At 54.4% G+C, this 19636-nt stretch overlaps 1 protein-coding gene across 21 annotated transcripts in view; it reads right to left on the reverse strand.

The window, feature by feature from the left end:
• Window positions 1-466: 466 nt before the first annotated feature.
• The window catches only part of TNS1 (tensin 1), a 53778-nt gene continuing 34608 nt past the window's right edge, over window positions 467-19636 (reverse strand). For 8 of the 21 annotated variants that reach the window (XM_090143758.1, XM_090143754.1, XM_090143756.1 and 5 more), the window contains 16 exons: window positions 18477-18563; window positions 15699-15877; window positions 15383-15521; window positions 13256-13348; window positions 12865-12900; window positions 10061-10235; window positions 8830-9674; window positions 7627-7713; window positions 7379-7510; window positions 6925-7017; window positions 6578-6655; window positions 6187-6258; window positions 5940-6108; window positions 5653-5721; window positions 5465-5497; window positions 467-4663 (listed from right to left, as the gene is read on the reverse strand). In XM_090143758.1, the coding sequence (XP_089999884.1) occupies window positions 4519-4663; window positions 5465-5497; window positions 5653-5721; window positions 5940-6108; window positions 6187-6258; window positions 6578-6655; window positions 6925-7017; window positions 7379-7510; window positions 7627-7713; window positions 8830-9674; window positions 10061-10235; window positions 12865-12900; window positions 13256-13348; window positions 15383-15521; window positions 15699-15877; window positions 18477-18563 (2432 nt within the window). In that variant the 3' untranslated portion in view covers window positions 467-4518. The remainder of the gene's footprint in view (window positions 4664-5464; window positions 5498-5652; window positions 5722-5939; window positions 6109-6186; window positions 6259-6577; window positions 6656-6924; window positions 7018-7378; window positions 7511-7626; window positions 7714-8829; window positions 9675-10060; window positions 10236-12864; window positions 12901-13255; window positions 13349-15382; window positions 15522-15698; window positions 15878-18476; window positions 18564-19636) is intronic. The other 13 variants (XM_031590536.2, XM_090143770.1, XM_031590540.2 and 10 more) reach the window with 8 other exon arrangements.

The following is a 19636-nucleotide window of genomic DNA, read 5'->3' on the forward strand; positions in this document are numbered from 1 at the left end:
GCTTTGTTTTTCTAGGAGTGGGGGAGCAGGACTGTCCCTAAAGGGGTAGTGAATGGAGTTTGAGAAGTGCAGAGCTCAGCCCTAATGGTGACATTGGGTTAGAGGGAACATTGTTCATCACCCCCCTCTGTGCCAGAGATAACAGGATGCAATGAGTCCCCACTGCTCAAAGGGAGCCCCAGCAAAGAGGGACCCCCCTTGTCAAAGCCAGAACAGAGCTGGAGCCACACAGCAGTCCCAACATTCCCCAGTTAACCCACATCTGGTGAGCAGCACTGTAGTTAACACCTCCCCCAGCCCAACTTTGAGGACTGGGGGGGCACAGCTGCAGAAAACACAGCACCGCTGTGGTGGTGGTGGTTGTTGGGCTTCCCCCCCCCCCCCATACAAAAAGAATAGAGCATTTATTCCCGTGCTCCCTTAGAATGTGAGATACATTCCCAGCGACCCGGACACCAAACTGGCATTCCAAGCAACAGTATATTTTATATAACTGATTTTTTGTTTTTACCACTTTATAAAGCCATACAATGAACTGCGGAGAATCAGACGTCTGTACAAAGGGGAAGACGAAAGCAGAGTCACATTCACACGTGGACACGGTGCGACCAAAGTCATCTTTACACGCGCGACGACACCATGGGCACAAAGATACAAAATATAACATATTTCTTTTCCATCTATATAAATACACAGAAAGGGGCAAGTCTGAAAGTCTTAAACTGTTCATTAACACTGATTAGCAAATAAATCTGTAACATTCCCAAAGTAACAAAGACAACAGGAAAAAGAAAAAACCACGCAAAACACGGCGGTGTTGGATCCGCCAACAGAAATGGTGGGTTGCTTCCTTTTTTTTTTTTTTTTTCTCCTTTTTAAGGAAAAGAAAAAAAAAAATAGTAACCCCAACCCAACCTCGCAATTTGCAAAACAAACGAACGGAATCAAACAAGCCCCTGCGGGCTCTTTTGCTGTCTGATCTCCCTGCCTGCTCCAACGGGAAGGGTTCCATTTGCCGATGATGCCGTCTGGGTTTTTGGGGCGGCCGGCTCCGTACCTGCCCAACCTGCTGGGCAGGGTGTGCTCCAGTTTGGCTGCTTCACTGCTAAAAAATCAACGCCCAGAGGCTATGGCCACATCCAGGTGTTTCCTGGAGGCTGGGACAAAGCCTGGCTCTGCCTGTGGGACCCCTTCCCACAGCATCAATCTGCAGGAGGGGCTGGAACTAGGTTTTCTCCCCACCAGACCCTTCCAACTCCAACAATTCCACAACTCTATGATATTCCAAGCTTGGTTTGATCAGCACATGTTTCATCCAGAACAACCAAAACCTGACTTCATTTGGTTGGTTATATCCAATGGGAATGAACCACTTATTGCACAAAGGGTGCATCCCTCCAGCAGACAGCGACACAGCCAAACTCCCAGATAATTACCGGGTCGGATGGGAAACCCCCAGGAGCCTTCTTGTAAGGCAGCAACACTGACAACAAAGGGAGGAGGAGTGGGAACAGGAAGGTTCTCCAAAGAACAAATCAACACAAAAAGGTGACGTACGACAAATGTACACACACACACACACAAAAATTATATATATATATATATATAATGTGGGGAAAAGTGCGTTTTTAAGGATATCTTTGGCAAGAATATATGCAGTTCTTTGTGCAGGAAGGAGGGATGTGTTGGTGTGTGTGAGAGAGAGAGAACGCCTGGTGGTGTGGTTACAATAGGACACGAGCAGGGTGAACGCGCACAAGCTCGGCTCTCTGATACCGCGACTGCATGGCAAAGCCAAAGAAAAACCAAAGGATCTCATCCGTCCCTTTTGTAAAGAAAAACATTGACACAGTGCTGGGTCCCCGACAGCCCAACTGGTGGGGAGTTACAGCCAAAAAAATGTAACTTTTAAAAGGAGATAAAGAAGGAAAGTGCCTTAAAGGGAGCTGACAAATGCCTGCTGACATCATTGGAAGCTCTATGTTAAAAACTACACAATGGTTAATGTTTGCCATTCAGACACAGGCTATGTCTCCAGCTTGAGCATCAATGTGGAGCCTTGAAGCAGGCGTGCTGCTGCCAGCACCTCTGGGTGCTCCAATCTGCTTCGCCCTATGGGACAGGAAGGTGAAGGGGAGGCTCAAGCACTGAGGCAGCAGATTAAAATAAAATTACATTATTATCATCTCTTTTCTTTCTTAGCAGTGAGAAAACCAAGTCTGAAAAATAGAGACTTTCAAAAAAATATATATTTATATATCTATAAACACAGTGTTTCCTCTAATCGGTTACCGGCAGGGTGAGGAGATGACAGGTGAGATCATCTCTCATCTCACTTGAATTTTGCAGAAGGAGGGAATCGCTTTAGAAACATCATTAAAAAAAAAGATAAAATATGAAAAGGTCTTCGCATCCATGCGGATAGGGGGAACCAGGAGGGGGGGGAAGGCCCCGTCCTCCATGCATCCCACCGCAGTCTCGCACCCAAATCCCCACTACGCATCCATCACCTGCCATACACCAACCAGCCTCCGGCCACGCCGGCCCCTCCGCGCCCACGCCGTCGCTCTCTCGCGCACACACACGCACACGGTCACACGCATGTCCCCCACGTGGCACCCGCACGCCCCATCGGCGCTTCCCTTGCACCCAATTCACTTCTGACGTGCAGGTGTTTGCCCCCAGGGCGGGGGGGAAGGCAGATAGAACAAGGGGGAGAATCGATGCGCGGAAAGCAAAATATGGCAAAAAAAAAATAATAATAAATATTTTCAGAGTGTCAATTTAACCTTTTTTTCCTCCTTTAAATTTTGTTAGCTTACAGTATTTCGTCAGTATAGCTCCTATATATATTATAGCTATCAAGGCAAGGGTGGTCCGAGGGAGGTGAGTTCTCTGGGGGGCTGCAGCAGTAGGAGTCTAATTGTTTGCCCCCAGCAGGCTATCTGGGCCACTCTGCACCGAAACTTCTCCAAACATAAAAACCACAAAAAAACAACCTCTGGACTCCTGTGCTTGCAGCACAGTGCTCAGCTCTGCCCCAAACCTGCACACTGCTCCCCACCAACCACCACTAGAGCCATATCTGGGGCTGGAACCTCTGCTCCCCAACACCACAATGCTCAGCCATAAGGGCACAGGGCCCCCAGCCCCTGCACATCCCCATGCACAGGGAAAAGCCTGCAGTGCATTCAGGGTGCACACCTTCAACCATGGGGAAGGCAGAGGGTGGCTCTCAGAGGACCTGTGGCCTCCCCACCGAGCCAAAGCTGTCCAGCAACTGCTGATCCTTTGTTGTTGCTGTTGTTTTCTAAATATTTTTTCTTCCTTCTCTCTCTTTTTTTTTTTTTTAACGTGGCCTCCAAAAATAAAAACAAGAGAAAGCGCCTGAGTTACTTGTAGTTATTCGCCTTTCGTGCAACTTGAATGTCCATGCAATTTAAAAACTGCTTGCACATCTCCAAGGAGAGAGATAGGGCCGGCCACGGGTCCACTGCTCCACACAGGAAACCCACCTGTGCAAGCATCTGCTATTATTATTATTATTATTATTATAACATTTTTCTCTTTTTTTTGTTTTTCTTTTCTGTTAAGAGAACGTGTGACAGGCCACAGGAGAAAACTGTTAAAGAGGATTGGTGACAGGAGGTAAAAGGGGAAGATGAGCGAGGAGGTGCCTTCCTTCCTCCACCAGACCAGGAGTATCCTCCTCTTCCAGGCATGGAGCGCAGGAGCTGCCCAGGAGTGTAGGAGATGCTGCATTGCCCCTCTGTGGGTGGACTTGTGATGCATCACCTGTGCTGGGCTCTGGGCCAGCAGCTGAGGGTAGCCCAAAGCCAAGCACCCAGGGGACAAGAGGGTTTGGGACCAAGCCGTTGCACACCCCAGCAGGGTGGCCAGCAGGTTTCGGTGTAAGCTGGCAGAACCCTCTGCTGCAGCACGGCAAGGGGAGGTTTCCAAAGGCATCTCCTTCAGTGTCCTGCAGACCTGGGCCCACACGGCAGCAGGGCGTTATTCTCTGTAGGCTGTGTCAAACATGCAGCAGATGTTCACCGATGAAGGCTTCTTCCATAGCTTTTGCTGTTTTGTCTCTCTTTTTTTTTTCCCCTCCAAATGACGACCACGCATTGGATCTGGAGCAAACATCACCACTTGGTGTGGCCTCAGGACTGCAATGTCGAAAGCTGGGAACTCCTCTCGCTGCCACCTTCACTTTGGTCACCTTCCCTGCAGTGGGACATGCATCCGCATCCTCTCCCTGTTTGGTGTTGACTTCATGGCTCTGTTACATAGGTGTGTGGTTTGATTCTTCTATGTGTGTGTTTAGCTTCTGTCGAGTTTTTAGGGTTTTGTTTTGGGGTTTTTTTTGTCATCGTTTGCTGTTTTCCTCCACAATTCCAACCCTTACCCTCCCCCCCCAATTCACTTCCCTCTCCCACAAATGCACTTCCTCACACTCCTTCTCGGATCAGCTCCAAGTCCTTCTCCAAAATTCAAGAATCACCCGCAAGCACCAGCTCATCTTTTCTGGCCAGAGCCAAGCATGACCCTGGAGACAAAGTTGACAATGGCTGCAGCTGGCTGGTCCGGGTCCAGCTCTGCAAAGAGGTGGCAGACGTTGTCTGTGGTGCTCCCTTGCTTCCTGGCCACGAAGCCGAAGAGCCTGGGTGGGGAGAAGACAAGAGGCTCAGTGAGGTTTGCCAGCGCTGCTCACTCAAGGAACACAACCCTCTTCCAGTATGGCCATGTCAACCCTCTGCTCTTCAACATTCATCTTGCATGGCCCACAAGGAAATATTCTATACTCCAAAGAGCCCACACAAAGACCAGCCTAATCCTCCTCTTGCTGCTGGTTCTTTGAAGACCAACACTGTTGGTCAAATCCTCTTTGCTCTGACCATCCTTGCCACTCACCCCACGACTGTCCCCAAACAAGGACCTTGAGACACGTGAGGGATCCCATAACACTGGAAAGGGCACACAGGGACACCGAGAGTGCAGACCCACACACTGCTGCCCACAGAGCTGGATGAGACCATGTGCTTATTTCTGTCTGTCTCTCCCTCAATAAATGAAATGTCTTTTTTTTTTTTTTTTTTTTTAATTAGAACGTGCAAACTGAAGTTATAAATATGGGGGAACAGAATGTGAGACAGGCCCAGGCTGTGGCATTTCTAATTGGAGAGAGGAAACATCCCAGCAGCTGGACATCCTAATAAAAACTCCTTCGCTAACACAATAGCTAAAATTAGTGGGAACTAACCCCTGGAACTGGGCTCAGTTCCTGGAGCAGTGCTCTCATGCTTGGGTGAAAAGTTCCCATAGCAAGGAGAAGAGCCCATCCTTCAGGCAACCAAGTCTACCATGTGGGGGCATCCCCCAGCCAGGGGCTCCTGGAGGTGATGCTCAAACCCAAGTGGGATCCACCCTGACAGCAACTGGGAGGGACTGAGCATACACTTACTTGGCTGGACCACTGCCATCAGTTTTAGTCCACCTGCAAGGAGAACAAGAGTTAGGGATGGTGCCTCCTGCACACTATGGGAGCAAGGGGGACAGATAAAAGCAAAGACCCTGCTCCAAGCAGCACAGTGGCCTGGGAGAGGGAAAAGGGCAAGGGAAAACATACTCCCCAAGGGTTAGGGCACTTACTTTCGTTCCTGGGGGTCCAAATCACAGAAGGTGACAGTATTGAGAGGATAGTGTCGCCGGAAGAACAATCTGAAACACAAGGCACAGAGCGTCACAGCCAGTTAACCCCCACCTCTTCCCATCACAGCTCCCCTGGTTGTCCCCTAGGACACTCCACAAGCTAAGGCCGAGGTCTGTGACCAAGCTCACATCCCTGAGGGACATCCTTCATGTTCCCAGTGTAACACCCATGTCCCACGCATGCCCAGACTTTGGGGACCCAAGGACGTGGTAGCAGGGGCTCTTACTTCCTCTGGTTGTCCGTTAAGGTAATGCCTTGTGCAGAGACTTTGAAGTGGACAATCGTAGCAGTTGGCGTGGGGTCGGCCACCAGCGTCTCTGCCACAGCCTTGGAGATGGCCTGGGGGCCTGTGAGCGATTCCATCTCCACTGAATTGATGAAGAGGACATTGCAGGCTGGAAGGGAAAAAGCAGGAGTGGGGTCAGCCACTGCTCTGGACCACAGCATCCCTGTAGCAGCCCCTCTCTACTCACCCGCACCCTGTTTGAGAAGATCTGTGGCTGAGTTGGTGGTCGACGCAGCATCTTTCTTTTCCTCCATGGGATCTAGAAGAGATGAGATATGGCTGCTGCCCCCTGCCTGGAAACCTACCAGGTACTGGGGGCAGATGCACTATCCCCTTTCCAAGTGCTGAGCACTGGATACCAGTACTGATGGGACACTGGGGATACAGGTGAAAGCCCAGCCTGGCTCTGAACCATCTGAGCACAAGGAATGAGCTGTGGCTCATAGTGCAGAACGTGTTCCTACAGTTGGTCCAGATGGAGAAACACAGCCCATATGTGGCTCCTGGCTGGAGGAGGAGTTCCTACCATGAAGAGCAGAGGGGCAGTGCCACCCCATGCTGCTGGCTCTGGTTCTTACCTCGGTCAGGAATGACCAGCTTGCAGGGAAGGGCCAGAGGCATGATGGAGTGCTGGTAGACAAGAGCCGACAAGCAGCCTGGGGAGAGAGGGAGAAGGTGAGCACAGGGCTGGGGACAAGCCTACCCAGCACAGGAGCTTGTCAAGGTGTTAGTGCTCTGGGTGGACAGAACCACATGGCATTTCACCTCCCTGAAGCCACTATGCCCATGGGGGCTCATCTCTACCCTGCCCAGCAGCATCACTTGTCCTCCAGAAAGCTCAGGGGCAGCTCTTACAGATACCTGATTGCTCTGCTCAGACATTTCAGCAAAGGAAAGGCATCCCAACCACACCTGGGGTACTCACCAAAATTAGGCTCATTGGGGCATCCTTTTAGTTTCACACCCCGTGGGCTGGTCTCGATGAGGAAGTGCCTCACCAGCTCGTTGGTGATGTCTCCTGAGAAGAGACCAAATGTCACACCAGAGCTGTCCTCATCCTTCTCCTCCCTCCACCATCCCACTGCAATCCCATTGGCTCACCCACAGTCTCCCTCCTGGAACCAGATCCTCTGCACACCCCAAGCTGTGCTGCTGGTGGGCTGTGCCCATTTCAGCATGCCAAAGCCCAGGGGAAGACATCCCCCAGCCCTCTATGTCTGGTATGCCCCCATGACCCGGGGGATGGCAGAGGCTGGCAGGGAGGGATGCTGCCACATCAGCGCATACCCAAGGGCAGTCTGGCTCAGTAGCCCTGGCTGCCCATTCAATAGAAACAACAGAAAGCATCTCAGCGTGGGAAGGAGGAGGACACACAATACCTTTCTTGTTCTGCTGCATGACGGTGGGAGGCGGAAAAGCTACTTTCATGGCAAGGCCATAGGCTCCCCGGAAGGAGTGGCTGTCCCGGATGATGAAAGCCCCTGGCTCCCTGTCCTTCAGCAGTGCAATGGCTGGGGAAGAGAAGGGGAGAGGTCAGACCTGGCGTGCTGAGAGGCAGCATGTCCTCCAACACCGGCCGGCAAACCCCAGCTCACTCCAAGTCCTTTGTCACATGTCACCTACACACCTTGCTCCCGGGAGATGTCTGGCTTGTACCAGTACTTAGAAGTGTCCTGCACAAACTTCACGTTGGCACGAGTCTCAGGGCTGATGTCTGCAGGAAAGGAAGAAGAGAAGAAAAAAGTCAAAGGAGACTCTATTTAAAACTCTGTGTGAGATCTGGGCAACTCCCACCTTTTTGGGAGTATAGGTACCTTCACCTCCACACAGCCCCAACATGTCACCTTAACCCCAATCTCATCTTCACTGGTAGCTCATGTCTCCCCTGGGCTCTTCTCAGAATGAATGCTAATGCATTGGCACAGGCTGCCCAAAGAGGGGGTGCAGTTACCATACCTGGAGGCATTCAAGAACCACAGAGACGTGGCACTGAGGACATGGTTAGTGGGCACGGTGGAGATGAGTTGATGGTTAGATTAAATGACTTGAGTAGTCTTTTCCAACTTTAATTATGCTATGACTCTATTTAAAAGTTCAGTATGGGGCCTGGGAAGAGCCCTCTGTGATCTGTAGGAGATGCTCAAGTGCTTCCTATCGCGCTCACTGTTATGCCAACATGAAGAGGCCCCCACTCCCTAGGGTGGCTCCTGGCCACTGCAGTCATGAGGCCACTGCAGGTGCCAGCGTGCCCACAAAGGGTCACCTGCTTGGCAGCCAAACCGAAGTGGCAGCTGGAGCCACTGCTGCCCCAGCACTTTATTTCCCTACTCCTATCAGCCCGATCTCGGCGTCATGGTGGCGGCTCGTAATGGGAGCAGGGGATGGTGATACGGGTGTGGCAGCACACAGGGCACAGCACCCCTTCGGAAACAAGGAGGGGGCCCGGAGCGTAGCACTGGGAGCTCCCTGGGGCACAAACACCAGGAATGGGGCTGGGAGGTCAGCACGTCCCCACAGCAAAGAGAAGCCAAGCGGATGCGAGCTGCCTGCAGGCGCTTTGATCTTCCCCATATACAAATCCCCACGCTGTTTATACCAGCATGACAGCATGCTCCCAATGCCGAATCGGTATTTTTCCTGTTTGGATTCACCATTTTTGAGAAGCAAAAAAAAAAAAAAAATAAAGCAGGAAACAGTCCAAGCCTCAGCGGTGCTGCGATTTTGCAGCTGGGCAGAAGTACATCAGGACATAAACCCGCGGGATAGTGATGAGAAGGGGACATGGGACAGCAGGCAGCTGCAGAGGGATGGTGGTGACGGCATCCCTTACCTGGCATGGAAAACTTGGAGAAATCCGGCAGGGTGTGGGAGAAAGCCACAGCGCTGCCGCTGCTGGGGCTAGACATGCCGCTGGAAAGGGGCGAGGAGGCCTTGCCGTTGACCGTGGCGTAGTTGGGCAGGCTGTTGGAGCGCTCGCCGGCTGACATCCGCCTCTTCTCAGGCAGTGCAGGCTGTGGAGTAGGGCTGCCCTGGCGGTAGGCGGCGGAGTCCGGGGAGGAGGAGTGCGGCGTGCTGGTGCCAGGATAGTACGCCGGTGAGACGGGGAAAGATGGTGTGGAGGGAGGCTGGTAGCCGGACGCACTGCTCTGCCGGGACAGCGTCGGGCGCCTCTCCTCTGGACTGGAGTAGCCGTACATGGGGCTGCCAGGAGGCACGGCTGCCATCTGATGCCGGGCAAGGCTGGGGCTCCCCGGTGGCGCATGGGGGGACATGGCGTGCCGGCCCAACCCAGGGCTGCCGGGCGTGCTGGCAACAGCAGGGTTGGCAGCTCTTCGCCCAAAGCCAGGGCTGGGCGGCGTGTTGGTAGCCACTGTCCTGTGCAGGGTGCGGGGGCTCCCTGGCAGCGCATGGACACCCACCACACTGACCTGCGGCTGCTGCCGAACCTGGGGATCTGGCTGGAAGCCAGCTCGGCCATCAGGGTAGTCAGGGCTGGCATAGGGAGAGCCCAGTGTTCCCGCTTGGAAGGATGATGGAGACGAGGTTTGGTAGCTGCTGTGAGCAGAGGGCGTCTGCGAGACGATGGGTGACCGGTAAGCTGGCTCAGCCACAGCGTGGGGAGGTGTAACCGTGCCATGGGGGCTGCCCTCCGATGGGTAGCTGCGGAGCGAGGCACTGAGGAGAGATCGGAAGAAGAGGATTCAGCTCCACTGCACTCCCGCTGCTGGTTGGGCCCCTCCTCCAAGCAGGCACAGGAAAACTGAGGCATGGCACCAGCAAGCTGCTCGATAGCAGCGGTGGGATGAGCCCTGCCAGCTACAGGAAGCAACTGGAGGCAGCTTCACAGTTCCCACATGCATCAATTCTCCACCAAAATATGGGAGAGAGAGCCTTTTCCCAGTTCCTCTTCCAGCAAAACACCTGGTTCTTTCATCTCCACAGGGCAGAATGGAAGGGACAGGGATGGATGGCACCAACTCACTACAAGGGAGCAAAGCTCCCAGGGTTAGGGGGTTAGCATAGACCCTATGCCTCCTGTGGACCTACACTACCATACTCACCCGTCCATGCTGTGGATGGGGCTGCTAGTAGAGATGGGGCTGGGCACAGTGAAGGAGTTGCCAAAGGCACCGTTCCTGGCAGGCACCTCCAGGCCCACAGGTTGGGCAGTTGGAAGGTTCCCTGCCCTGCCCGTTGTGGCCGTTCTGGCCACTGACTCAACATAGCTCCTGGGCTCTGCAGAGAAAGAAAAGAGGAAAGAGATGAGCTGGCATGGAAATGGAGCCATGCCCTTTCCTGTATCCCCATTTGAGCCAGAGGAGATGCCTGAATTGAGCTCCTCCACCCCCCATGGACTGTGCAAAAACATGGGGCTCATCTGTGCCTTAGCATTCCTCCACGTCACACTGAAGACCCTAGGCACAGAGATGAGAGGGTCATGCCCAGTCCCATCCCCAAGGGGACGCAATACACAGAGCCACGTGGTGCGACCCATCATCGCTCAGTCCCATGCCACAGCCCCTCCACCAGGAATCAGCGTCCCTCCCAGGCTGGGATGCCACAGGGCACACGTCGTGCTCCATGATCATCCTCAGCCCCTAAAAATAGAGCCAACAGCACAGCACGGCACAGCCCACACTGACTCACAGTGGGACCAGGGTGCTGCCCTGCACAGCCCACCTCCCCCAGCACCTCCAGCATCTGGGAACAGAGAGCAGCCTCATCTATTTCCACTAAAGCATCCAACATTTTCCCCTATCCTTGCTTGAAACTGGAGCCTGTGAGCACTCCCAATAAAAGCAGTTTTCCTTTGGAGACACTGAGCTGTCCCGTGCCAGGAACTCTGGGCTGGGCATCCTTGCATGTCCCCAGCTCCAGGCCAGCTCCAGGCTGGCCGTGCCCAAGGGGACTCTGCAGCACTAATTAGCATTACAAACATTATTATTATTAGTCATAACAGCCAGGCTCTGTCTAATCCCATAGGCAAGAGAGCCAGTGAGGCCAATGCACAGCTCTGTGCTCAGGACTGCGAGGAAAAAGACGGTCATAGGTTCCCCGATCCACTCTATGTCCCCATGCCAGTGTCCCATCTGCCCGCAGGAGGAATCGATGCTGCAGGGCTCATCTCCCTGCCCAGCCCAGGAAAGAGCCAAAATCAGACTGAAGACGTCAGCTTGGGCTGAGCACCCGGCAGGACACGCAGTCAGAGTGACAGGGACAAGGCAGTGCCCAAGGAAACAGCCAGGGCAGCTGCAAGAAACACAGCGCTGCTTGGGTAATTAAATTAATTTTGCAGCTACTCACATCTCCCACCCGTCTCCCCACCCCAGCCTAAAATTAGCCAGACAGTACATATGAGTCAGCCTGCAAGAGGTTAAGAGCAAACGGCTGTGAAAATACCAATCCCTCCTGTAAACGTGGAGGCTGCAGGGAGGCAGGAACAGGACTCGGGGACAAGGGCAGCAGAGAGGAGAGCCCACGTGTGTGCACGTATACGTGCCATGGTGACATGTGACACTGCAGACACATGTTGGAGTTGTTTGGTTCAGTATTGAAAAAGAGGGGGGTGGGGGAAGGAAAAAGAGAAGTTTGGGGCAGGATTTTTTTTTCCTACGCTGAAAACTTAGCTCTTGCTTCCTGGTGCTTTCTCGGAAGAGGCTGCAGAGATGGGAAGACAGCAGGGGAAGAGAGAAGCCATGTGTCATCCAGGGGGTGAGTAGTGATTTGGGAATCCCAATCAGGGCTGTGAAACACCCAACCTTGTGCCCAAAGCCTGTCCTAAAGCCTTTCCGGAGGGTGCAGGCAGCCCTATGCTCCAGCACTGCCCATTAAGGGGATGAGGAGGGGCTGAGCACATCCCCCTGGTCCCAGTGGGATGGAAACCCCACAGAGCAGCGTGCTGAGGGTGTCCTGGGCTCAGGGGAGCTGCTGGTGGAGGCTATATCCTCCCCAGACCACGTCCAACCTCCCCCATCCAAGCCACAATGCCGCAGGGTGAACCACACTGTTCTTTTAGCACCCAAAATTACATCTCCTTTCCCAACCAGCCCAGAGCAATGTCACCATCCAAGCCCTCTCTATCTTGTTGGTTGTCCCTGTGTCCTCAAACTGTCATCTCCACATTTCCCATAACCTACCCAAAGCCAAAACACCAGATTCAGCCCACAGACACCATCACATTATCCAAGAGGTTGCAGGACAGAAGTAAAGCAAGAGGTTGGCAGTGGCCACTTGCACAGCCACAAGGACACCCATGCTTTGGGCTAGCCACCAACACACAAAGTGGGTTGAGAACCAAGCAACGGAAAAGCAGAGCTTCAGAGAGTGGGAAGGAACGGGCTGGGAGACACAGCACAGGAGGAAAAAGCTGGGATTTGTCCCAGCTCTTCTTCCTCTGGTATATCCAAGAAGCTATCACTGAGAAATCAGCCCTGGGACTGGAATATTTGTGTTGTTTTCCTGAAGCAAACACTTTCTCCAGCATTACACAACATGCAGGTTGGGTTTATTTGCATTTTGAGGAACTCCCAGGGAGAAATGCTGACAGAGCCGCAGGAAGTGCAGCAAACACACCGAGAGGAGACGTCCCCTCCCTGGGAAGGATCTGGAACAAATCGTTCCCTATTCTGGCCCTGAGGGCCCAAAGTTTCATTAAAGAAGAAAGTAAAACCACCCAACAACTGCAGGCGGCACTTGGGTAATGCAAGGCGCTCTGTCCCGAGGCCATGTGCCACCCCAGAGCCTCACCATCGTTGGGGGGCACCCAGGCATTGAGGACCCCAGGGCCAGACCACGGCATCCTCGGTGCTCTGAGTGATGAGCACTCACAGGAGAGAGAGCCAGGGAAGAAAAAAGCCTTTCTTACCTTCTTCAGAGTCAGCTCCCGCCTCCCCTTCTAGCTCTGAGAGATGGAGGGAAGTGATGGGAGCAGGGCAGAGGTGGAAAAAGGGAGGAGTGAGACGGAGAGAGAGAGAAATCTGAGTTAAGCAGCACTGCTTTGCAACAGGAGCACACAGAAGGCAGAGGAGAGCCCCACACCTTCCCAACCCCATATATCTCTAGCATCCAGCCTGGCCATTTCAGAAATGACGTCCAGAAGCCTGCATACCCATATCCCTATGGGAAGGTCCCCACAATGGCCTGGCCCAAGCACAGAGGAGGAAGTGCCTTCTGCATCTGATGGAGCCTCCACCCAAGAGGTGTCCTCACAGATGTCCCCCAAGGAAAGCCACCCGCAGTCCCCACGCTGCACTCACCTCCCACTGGGTGCAGCAGGATGTCGGCTGGGTTATGGGGTTTCAGCCCCAGTGCTGAGAGAGGGGTCTTGGCCAGGCCAGGTGGAGAGCGCACTGTCAGCACCGGGGTGGGGGGAAACAACAGCATTAAGGGCAGGATAAGAGGGGAAGCTTCCAAAAGTCTGGAGCTAGTGCTGCCCGGGAGGTAAGCCCCATCCCACCCACTGGCTGAGCTCAGGACTGCCAGAAAGAGGGGATGCCCAAGTTTGGAACAGCATCACCACATGAAGACACACAAAGGACAGAGTGCACACAAGCAGTCTGTCCCATTTGTGGAATGGCAGGACACAAAAGGGGGGCAATTCCCAACAGGGCAGGCCCAGCCCCCATCTCTCAATTTTGTCCCACCATAGGCACGAAACCTCCATCATCATCCCATTCCCCCTCCTCAGCCCTCCCATTCAATCCACCCCTCTGCTCCCCCCTACACTTGGATGTCCCAGTACACCCCATCGATCTAGGACTGGTAATACATCTATTACCCACAAAACAGCTCGACAGGCAGGTGATTATGTTTGTACAGAGCTCATTCCCCAAGGGTATCTAATGCACGTAGAAGCTCTGCACCCACCAAGCTCATACATACATACCAGTGGGAGCTGCCTATGTATGCACGGCGATGGCTATGCCTGCACCAGCAGCGCAGGATGGTTGGGATTAATGGGGTATGGTTGTGCATCCTATCCCCTCTTACCCCACAGATCTGCCTCATCTCCTCAGTGCTGCATTCCACCAACCCTGCCAACATCCCAGCTTGCTCACTCTCCCCAGCATTCACCTTGAAGCTTCTTCAGCATTTGAACATCCCAACTTGCAGCAGGGATGCCAGGAGGCGGTGGGTGGTAGGAAAGGCAACCCCCTCCCCTGAGGCCACATCTCAGAGCAGCCTCAGTCTGGAGCAGCCAAGTCACTGGGAAACCTAGTTTTGGCAGGTGGCTGATTTCCCAAAAACTGATTTCCCCCAGTCTGGTTCTTTGTCAATGCTGGCAGACAAACTATGGGGTTCTCCCCAGGGCCAGGGACAGCAGTGTTCTCGTGGAGAGGAACAGTTCCTGCATCACCCCTAGTGAAACTCTAGTGCAGCCTGAGAGCTTGAGCTTCAAACTTCCTCCTTGACTTTCACTGGACAAGAAATCCTGCCTCTGGCCACCTCCTTTGCCAGGCTGTTCTGTCACCTCTTCGAGTGACTCATCCCCCAAAATGAGTCACTGTCCCTCTGCCAAGGGCCTGCTGGGTCCGAGGAACAACGAGGCCATTTCTGAGTTGCCAAATGCCCCGGGGACATTCCCACACTCTGATCACTGCATCCCATGAAACAGGAACATCAGTGGACAGACAGCAGCAGCGTGGGGAAAGCAGCCTGATCTGCAAAGGGCATCAGCGTTGCCGAGTAGGACCAGGACACAGACTGACTGCCAGCCCTAAAGCATCCTTCTGTGGTCAGCCTACAGAAGGTTATTTTGGGAGGGCAGAGAGGTTACCATCTTTTCGATGGGTTTCCCAGTTGACCAGCTGCTCCATTGCACAGGGGGTCATCACCAGAGCCGGTCACACAAACCCGGTCCCCACAAACCCACCACAACTGCACAGCTGGGGTTAGTCAGAAAGGAGCCAGAGAAGCAGAGACAGAACACATGCAACACTCTTTGCAGACCTATGCCATTCCTGCCCTAAAAACAGTGAGTGGGAAGTGGGACAGTGTGCAAGAGTCTACCCTGAGCCCCTGACCCTACATTCCCTACTGTCCCCTTAATGCTCTGTAGCTTTTGTGCCATGCTGGTAGAAAAGATGGGGAGCTGCAGGAATGGGATGGTGCCATCTCTCTGACCCTGCCCCCCTCCTCATCCCTTCTGCAGAAACACCCCAGTGAGTGGAGGATGGGGAAAAGCCAACAGGACGGTGCCAAGAGTGGGATGCAGATGGTGGGATGTGGAAGAGAGAGGAGGAGGAGGAGGAAGGAAAAGAGGAGTGAGCGATAATCGTGGCAGTGGGTGTATGGAGCCCGGAGCTGTCTGACCCTTGGCAAATTTCTGGTTTGATGAAAGCCACCCACCGAGCCCTTCCACCTCCCGGAGCCGCGGCACTTACGGGAGTCGGAGTAAGGGGTTTGTGGCGAGACAGGGAAGGCTGGGGTTGGGGGAGAAATCTCACCACCGCCGGAGGTCGGGCTGCTGGGGGAGGCACTCTCCATCTCCTCGAAGGCTTCCTTGTAGCTGTGGAGGTGAGGCTGGGGGGAGAGCAGGAGAAAGGGTTGGTCCCATCTGTGCAATGGGCACAAACCTCCAGATGGAAAGTTTTCACCTCCTCACCAAAAATGCATCATTAAACCCCCAATCCTCCAGAACGCTGCCTCCCAGCCTTTCCTCTCCCCACCCACACCCCCCAGCACCAGTACCCAGCGCACCTCCTTGGGCCTCCCTCCGGGGTTGGCCGCGATGGTGCTGACCACCTCGGGCGAGAGGATGGTAGGACTGCGGGGAGAACTGGGCTCCGGCGAGCTCTTCTCATAGTGGCTGTCACTGGGGGTTCGCCTTCGGGCAGAGACAGTGCTCTCCTCTGGGGACTTCTCCCGGGACTGCACCCCTACAGGCAAGCACAAGGCACGGGAGAGGGGTGAGGAGATGCCAGCTGGGATAGGGCTGGGAGATGCTCCATGGCTGATCCAAGGATGGTTTGGAGAAGGGGCTCTGCCCAGCAGGGACGGCAGCTTCAGCACTCAGCTGCTCCCATCCCATGGCAGCGGAGCTAGTTTTGAGCCAGATCAGATCTGCTCAGCAGCAGCAGCAAAGGGGCAAAGAGAAAAAGCAAGCCAAGGCTGTGGCTAGTTCACTGCATTATCCCAACCAAGCACTGTGAGTCCTGAGCTGAGTCCATAGCATTCCCTAGCATCAGGTGTGTGAGGTGTGAGCTCCACAGAGCATTCTGCAAGCAAGCCAGAGCTCAGTGTAGCACATAAGGTCCTGGCTGCCTAAGGCTGGTTAGTTCACACCAGTGATCTCAGTGGGCTGGGAGAAAGAACCAGGAATGGGGACAAAGGAGCTTCACGAGGGGGTGAGGGATGTGGCAAGGCCCAAACACAACCTTCACTCCACCCAGCCCAGCAATGAAGCTTCTCCAACAAAGCAGTGCCCAGGGTGGCTGTGGTGCTGAGTTTGGTGCAGAGGGCTCAGTGGGGGCCATGCACAGCACAGCTCATAGCCCCTCTGGGGACTGTCCTGGGGGCCTGCATAGCAGCAAGGAGATCCCCAACCTCAGACACGCTGCTGAGGTGACAAGGTGACACAGGGACTGGCAAAGGTGACAGCGCTGTCCCCTCTACTCCTCCCATGCGCCCTGCTGAAAGAGGCATTGCAGGAGGGTAAAGAGAGAAAAAGGGACGGGAAAAAAAAAAAAAGTAAAAAGTAAAAAAGAAAAAAAAAAGACGACAACTGAAAAACAAGAGGCCAGCAGAACGCTCCAGGAAATGCACTTCTCCAACACCAACTCCTTTCCCACGGGCTGGCGGAGTGCAGGCGGCCATCAGCTGCTCCTCCTGCTCATCAGCGCTCCGCGACTCGCGCCCGCTGACCTCTCCTCCCGTCCACCCCTGCACTCGCTTAGCGCACTGCCGCAGCCCCCGGCTCCTCCGGCAGCGAGGGAGGGAGGGAGGGAGGTGGCCGGGTGCATTTCGAACTAATCAGTGCAGTTAATGGCAGCAACAATAAAATCAACGCTCTGGGGAGCAGCGGCCCGGCTGAGAGGCGGGGGACGCGAGCCAACGGGGCTGGCTCGAGCCGCGGAGGCGGCCTGGAAAATTCCACTCGGAGCGGCTTTGAAACACAACTCCTCAATCCCTTCTGCAGGTGCTCGGGGGCCGGCGGCTCAGAGCCCATGGGGGGGTCTCCGGGATGCTGTACTGCAGGGGAAGCATCGCACCAGGACACCCCAAACCTTCTGTCTGGCTCCTTGGGCTCCTCCAGTTGCACTCGCCTGCCTTGGCTTGCTTTGGGCACCTTGTGCTCCAAGGCTGTCCCCCAGCACTGCTGCACTGGGGTGTCCCAACCCTGAACTGCTGCATGGGGATGGAGAGGGGAATGTGGGGCCGGTCCCAAGGTCAGGCTGCTTTTCAGCGCTCAGATGCCCAGCAGCTCACAGGCTTTTTGCTGCTCCACTCCCCAGAAATGGAAAACAGACGGGGACGGCAGGGAGGGGAGGGAGGAGGGGAAAAAAGGGACTCATTGTTCAGGAGTCGGGAGTGGGAAACTTCACAGGCTGCTCCGAGCGAAGCCTGGAGGAAACCCAGGCTCTGCGCACAGCCTCCCGACCCCTGGGTGATTTATGTACTGGAAACTATGCTTGAAAAATAAACCCTCCTTTCCCGCAAAGCCATGCCCCCTCGGCAGATGTGCAGCCCTGCTTGGCCACACAGCAGCTCCCCAAGGACGCCTTGTCCCCCTGCAGGAGCAGCATGCCTTATCACGGCACATCCAGAGTGTCCAAAAATGGGGAATACAGCATCTTGCCCCCACTCTGTGCCCATACTGCTGTCCGTTCCCTAGGATGATGTCACTCCCAGGAGCAGACAGAGGTAAAAAACTTGTTCCCTTTCAGCATGGAGAACAGCAGCAAACTCTGCCCTGCAGTGCTCACCACAAGACCCAAATTTTTCCATCCCTCTGGTCACAGACATATCTACTGCTCTCCTCCATCCTAGAGTGCTTCATCAATGTGGCATCAATGTTTCACCCCAAAAAGCACCACAGCACTGATGCAACGTCCCTACTGCGAGCAGCACGCTCCAGCATTCAACCTTGCCTTCAACTTTCCAGTCCATCCCAAAGGGATTCACATCAACACCACAGGCCAGAGCCCAGCCCCATTGGGGACAACCTCAGGACTGATTCAGCCACGTCCCCCTGTGCCACGGGCTTGGTAGGCTCAGACCTCTTCCATCCTCCTGTGGGGCTTCCCCTCCATCCATCCCATGTTCATGCAACACACAGAGCACTCGGCATGCAGGCAAGGAGGGGGAAGAGAGAGGGAAGAAAGGAAAAGAGGAAAGAGAGGGAACAAAAGAGGAGACAGGAATGAGAAGGAAAGAGGAGTAGGAAAAGGAAAGGAGAAAAAGGAAGAAGGAAGGAAGGAGGAAGAAAGGAGAAAGAAGTCTTGAGAAGGAGGAAGGAGGGAGGTGGAATGAACAAACCGGAGGAGGAGAAGGACCGTTGCTGGTTCAGAGGAGGACGGGGGGCTTTGGTGCTCTTGTTGAGGTCCCTGAGCTTGGCGTTGTACTCTGCCAGCATACCATGACAGGGTGCAAGGTGTGTGGGAGGTCACAGGGACACACACAGACCCCATGGGGAAAGGAAGGGGCAGACAGGACATATGTCACGAGATACAACAGGGAGACAGAGAGAGAGAAAACAAGAGATGATTAGTCGGGCTCCACGAATGAGCCTGAGGTCGCCTGGGGTCCAAGGGAGCTTAAGCCCTACTTGGAACTGCCCTCACATCACCCAAACTGCCAGGAACATTGCTTCACTTCACCCCTCCCCTATAGCTCCAGGGGCTGCTTGTACACCAACTGGGAACGCTGTGGCTCCCAGCCACACACGGCCTTGTGCAATGCCATTGAAGCCCTGACACCATCCCCTTGAGGATGGCACCATACAGGGCCCATCCATCATGAGATGAAAGGATAGAGGACGGGGACTTGAAGCACAGCAGAACTGGGGTGCTGGGGATGGAGGAGGTGCGAGATGCTCCTCGTCACTGCGCCAGGACACACAGGCAATTTATAGCAGCAGAGAATGTAAACAAACCCATCCGTGCCTGACTTCCAACAGCGTCCCCTCCCAGGCCCAGCGCTGGCTTGGGGACACTTCGTTCCTGGCCAGGGGTCAGCCCGCCCGCTCTGTCCCCACTGGCACAGACAGCCAGACTGGGGACAGGTGGACACAGGCTGGGGCCGTCCCCATTCGTCTCTCCTCCATGGGTCACTGAGGTGGGACTGAGCCCAGCCCAGTACCCAGGACCCTGCCCTGACCCCCTGCTCTGGTGCAGGATTTCCAATAGATGCCAGACAACCATTTCCCACCCACCCCAAACACTATTCCTCCTCCTCTTAGGGCTCTCCTCTTTTCCATTCTACTTCTTCCCCTACTCATAGCTGCTCAGTGGATTTCAGGGGGGATCTTATTAAAACATTCAGCCAAGATGTACAGTGAAGTTTGGGCATCTCCATACCCTTGGGTTTGTTTAAAGCCCTGGCTCCCTGAATAGCTCTGTGAATCTTGAACTCTCAAGATAGGGTTTGAATGGATGCAAACTTCATCCCTGTTCTGCCCCACAGTGCTGCCCCCCACC

This window comes from Phasianus colchicus, chromosome 7, assembly GCF_987193195.1.
Source record: "Phasianus colchicus chromosome 7, bPhaCol1.hap1.1, whole genome shotgun sequence".
Classification (NCBI taxonomy): Eukaryota; Metazoa; Chordata; class Aves; order Galliformes; family Phasianidae; genus Phasianus; species Phasianus colchicus.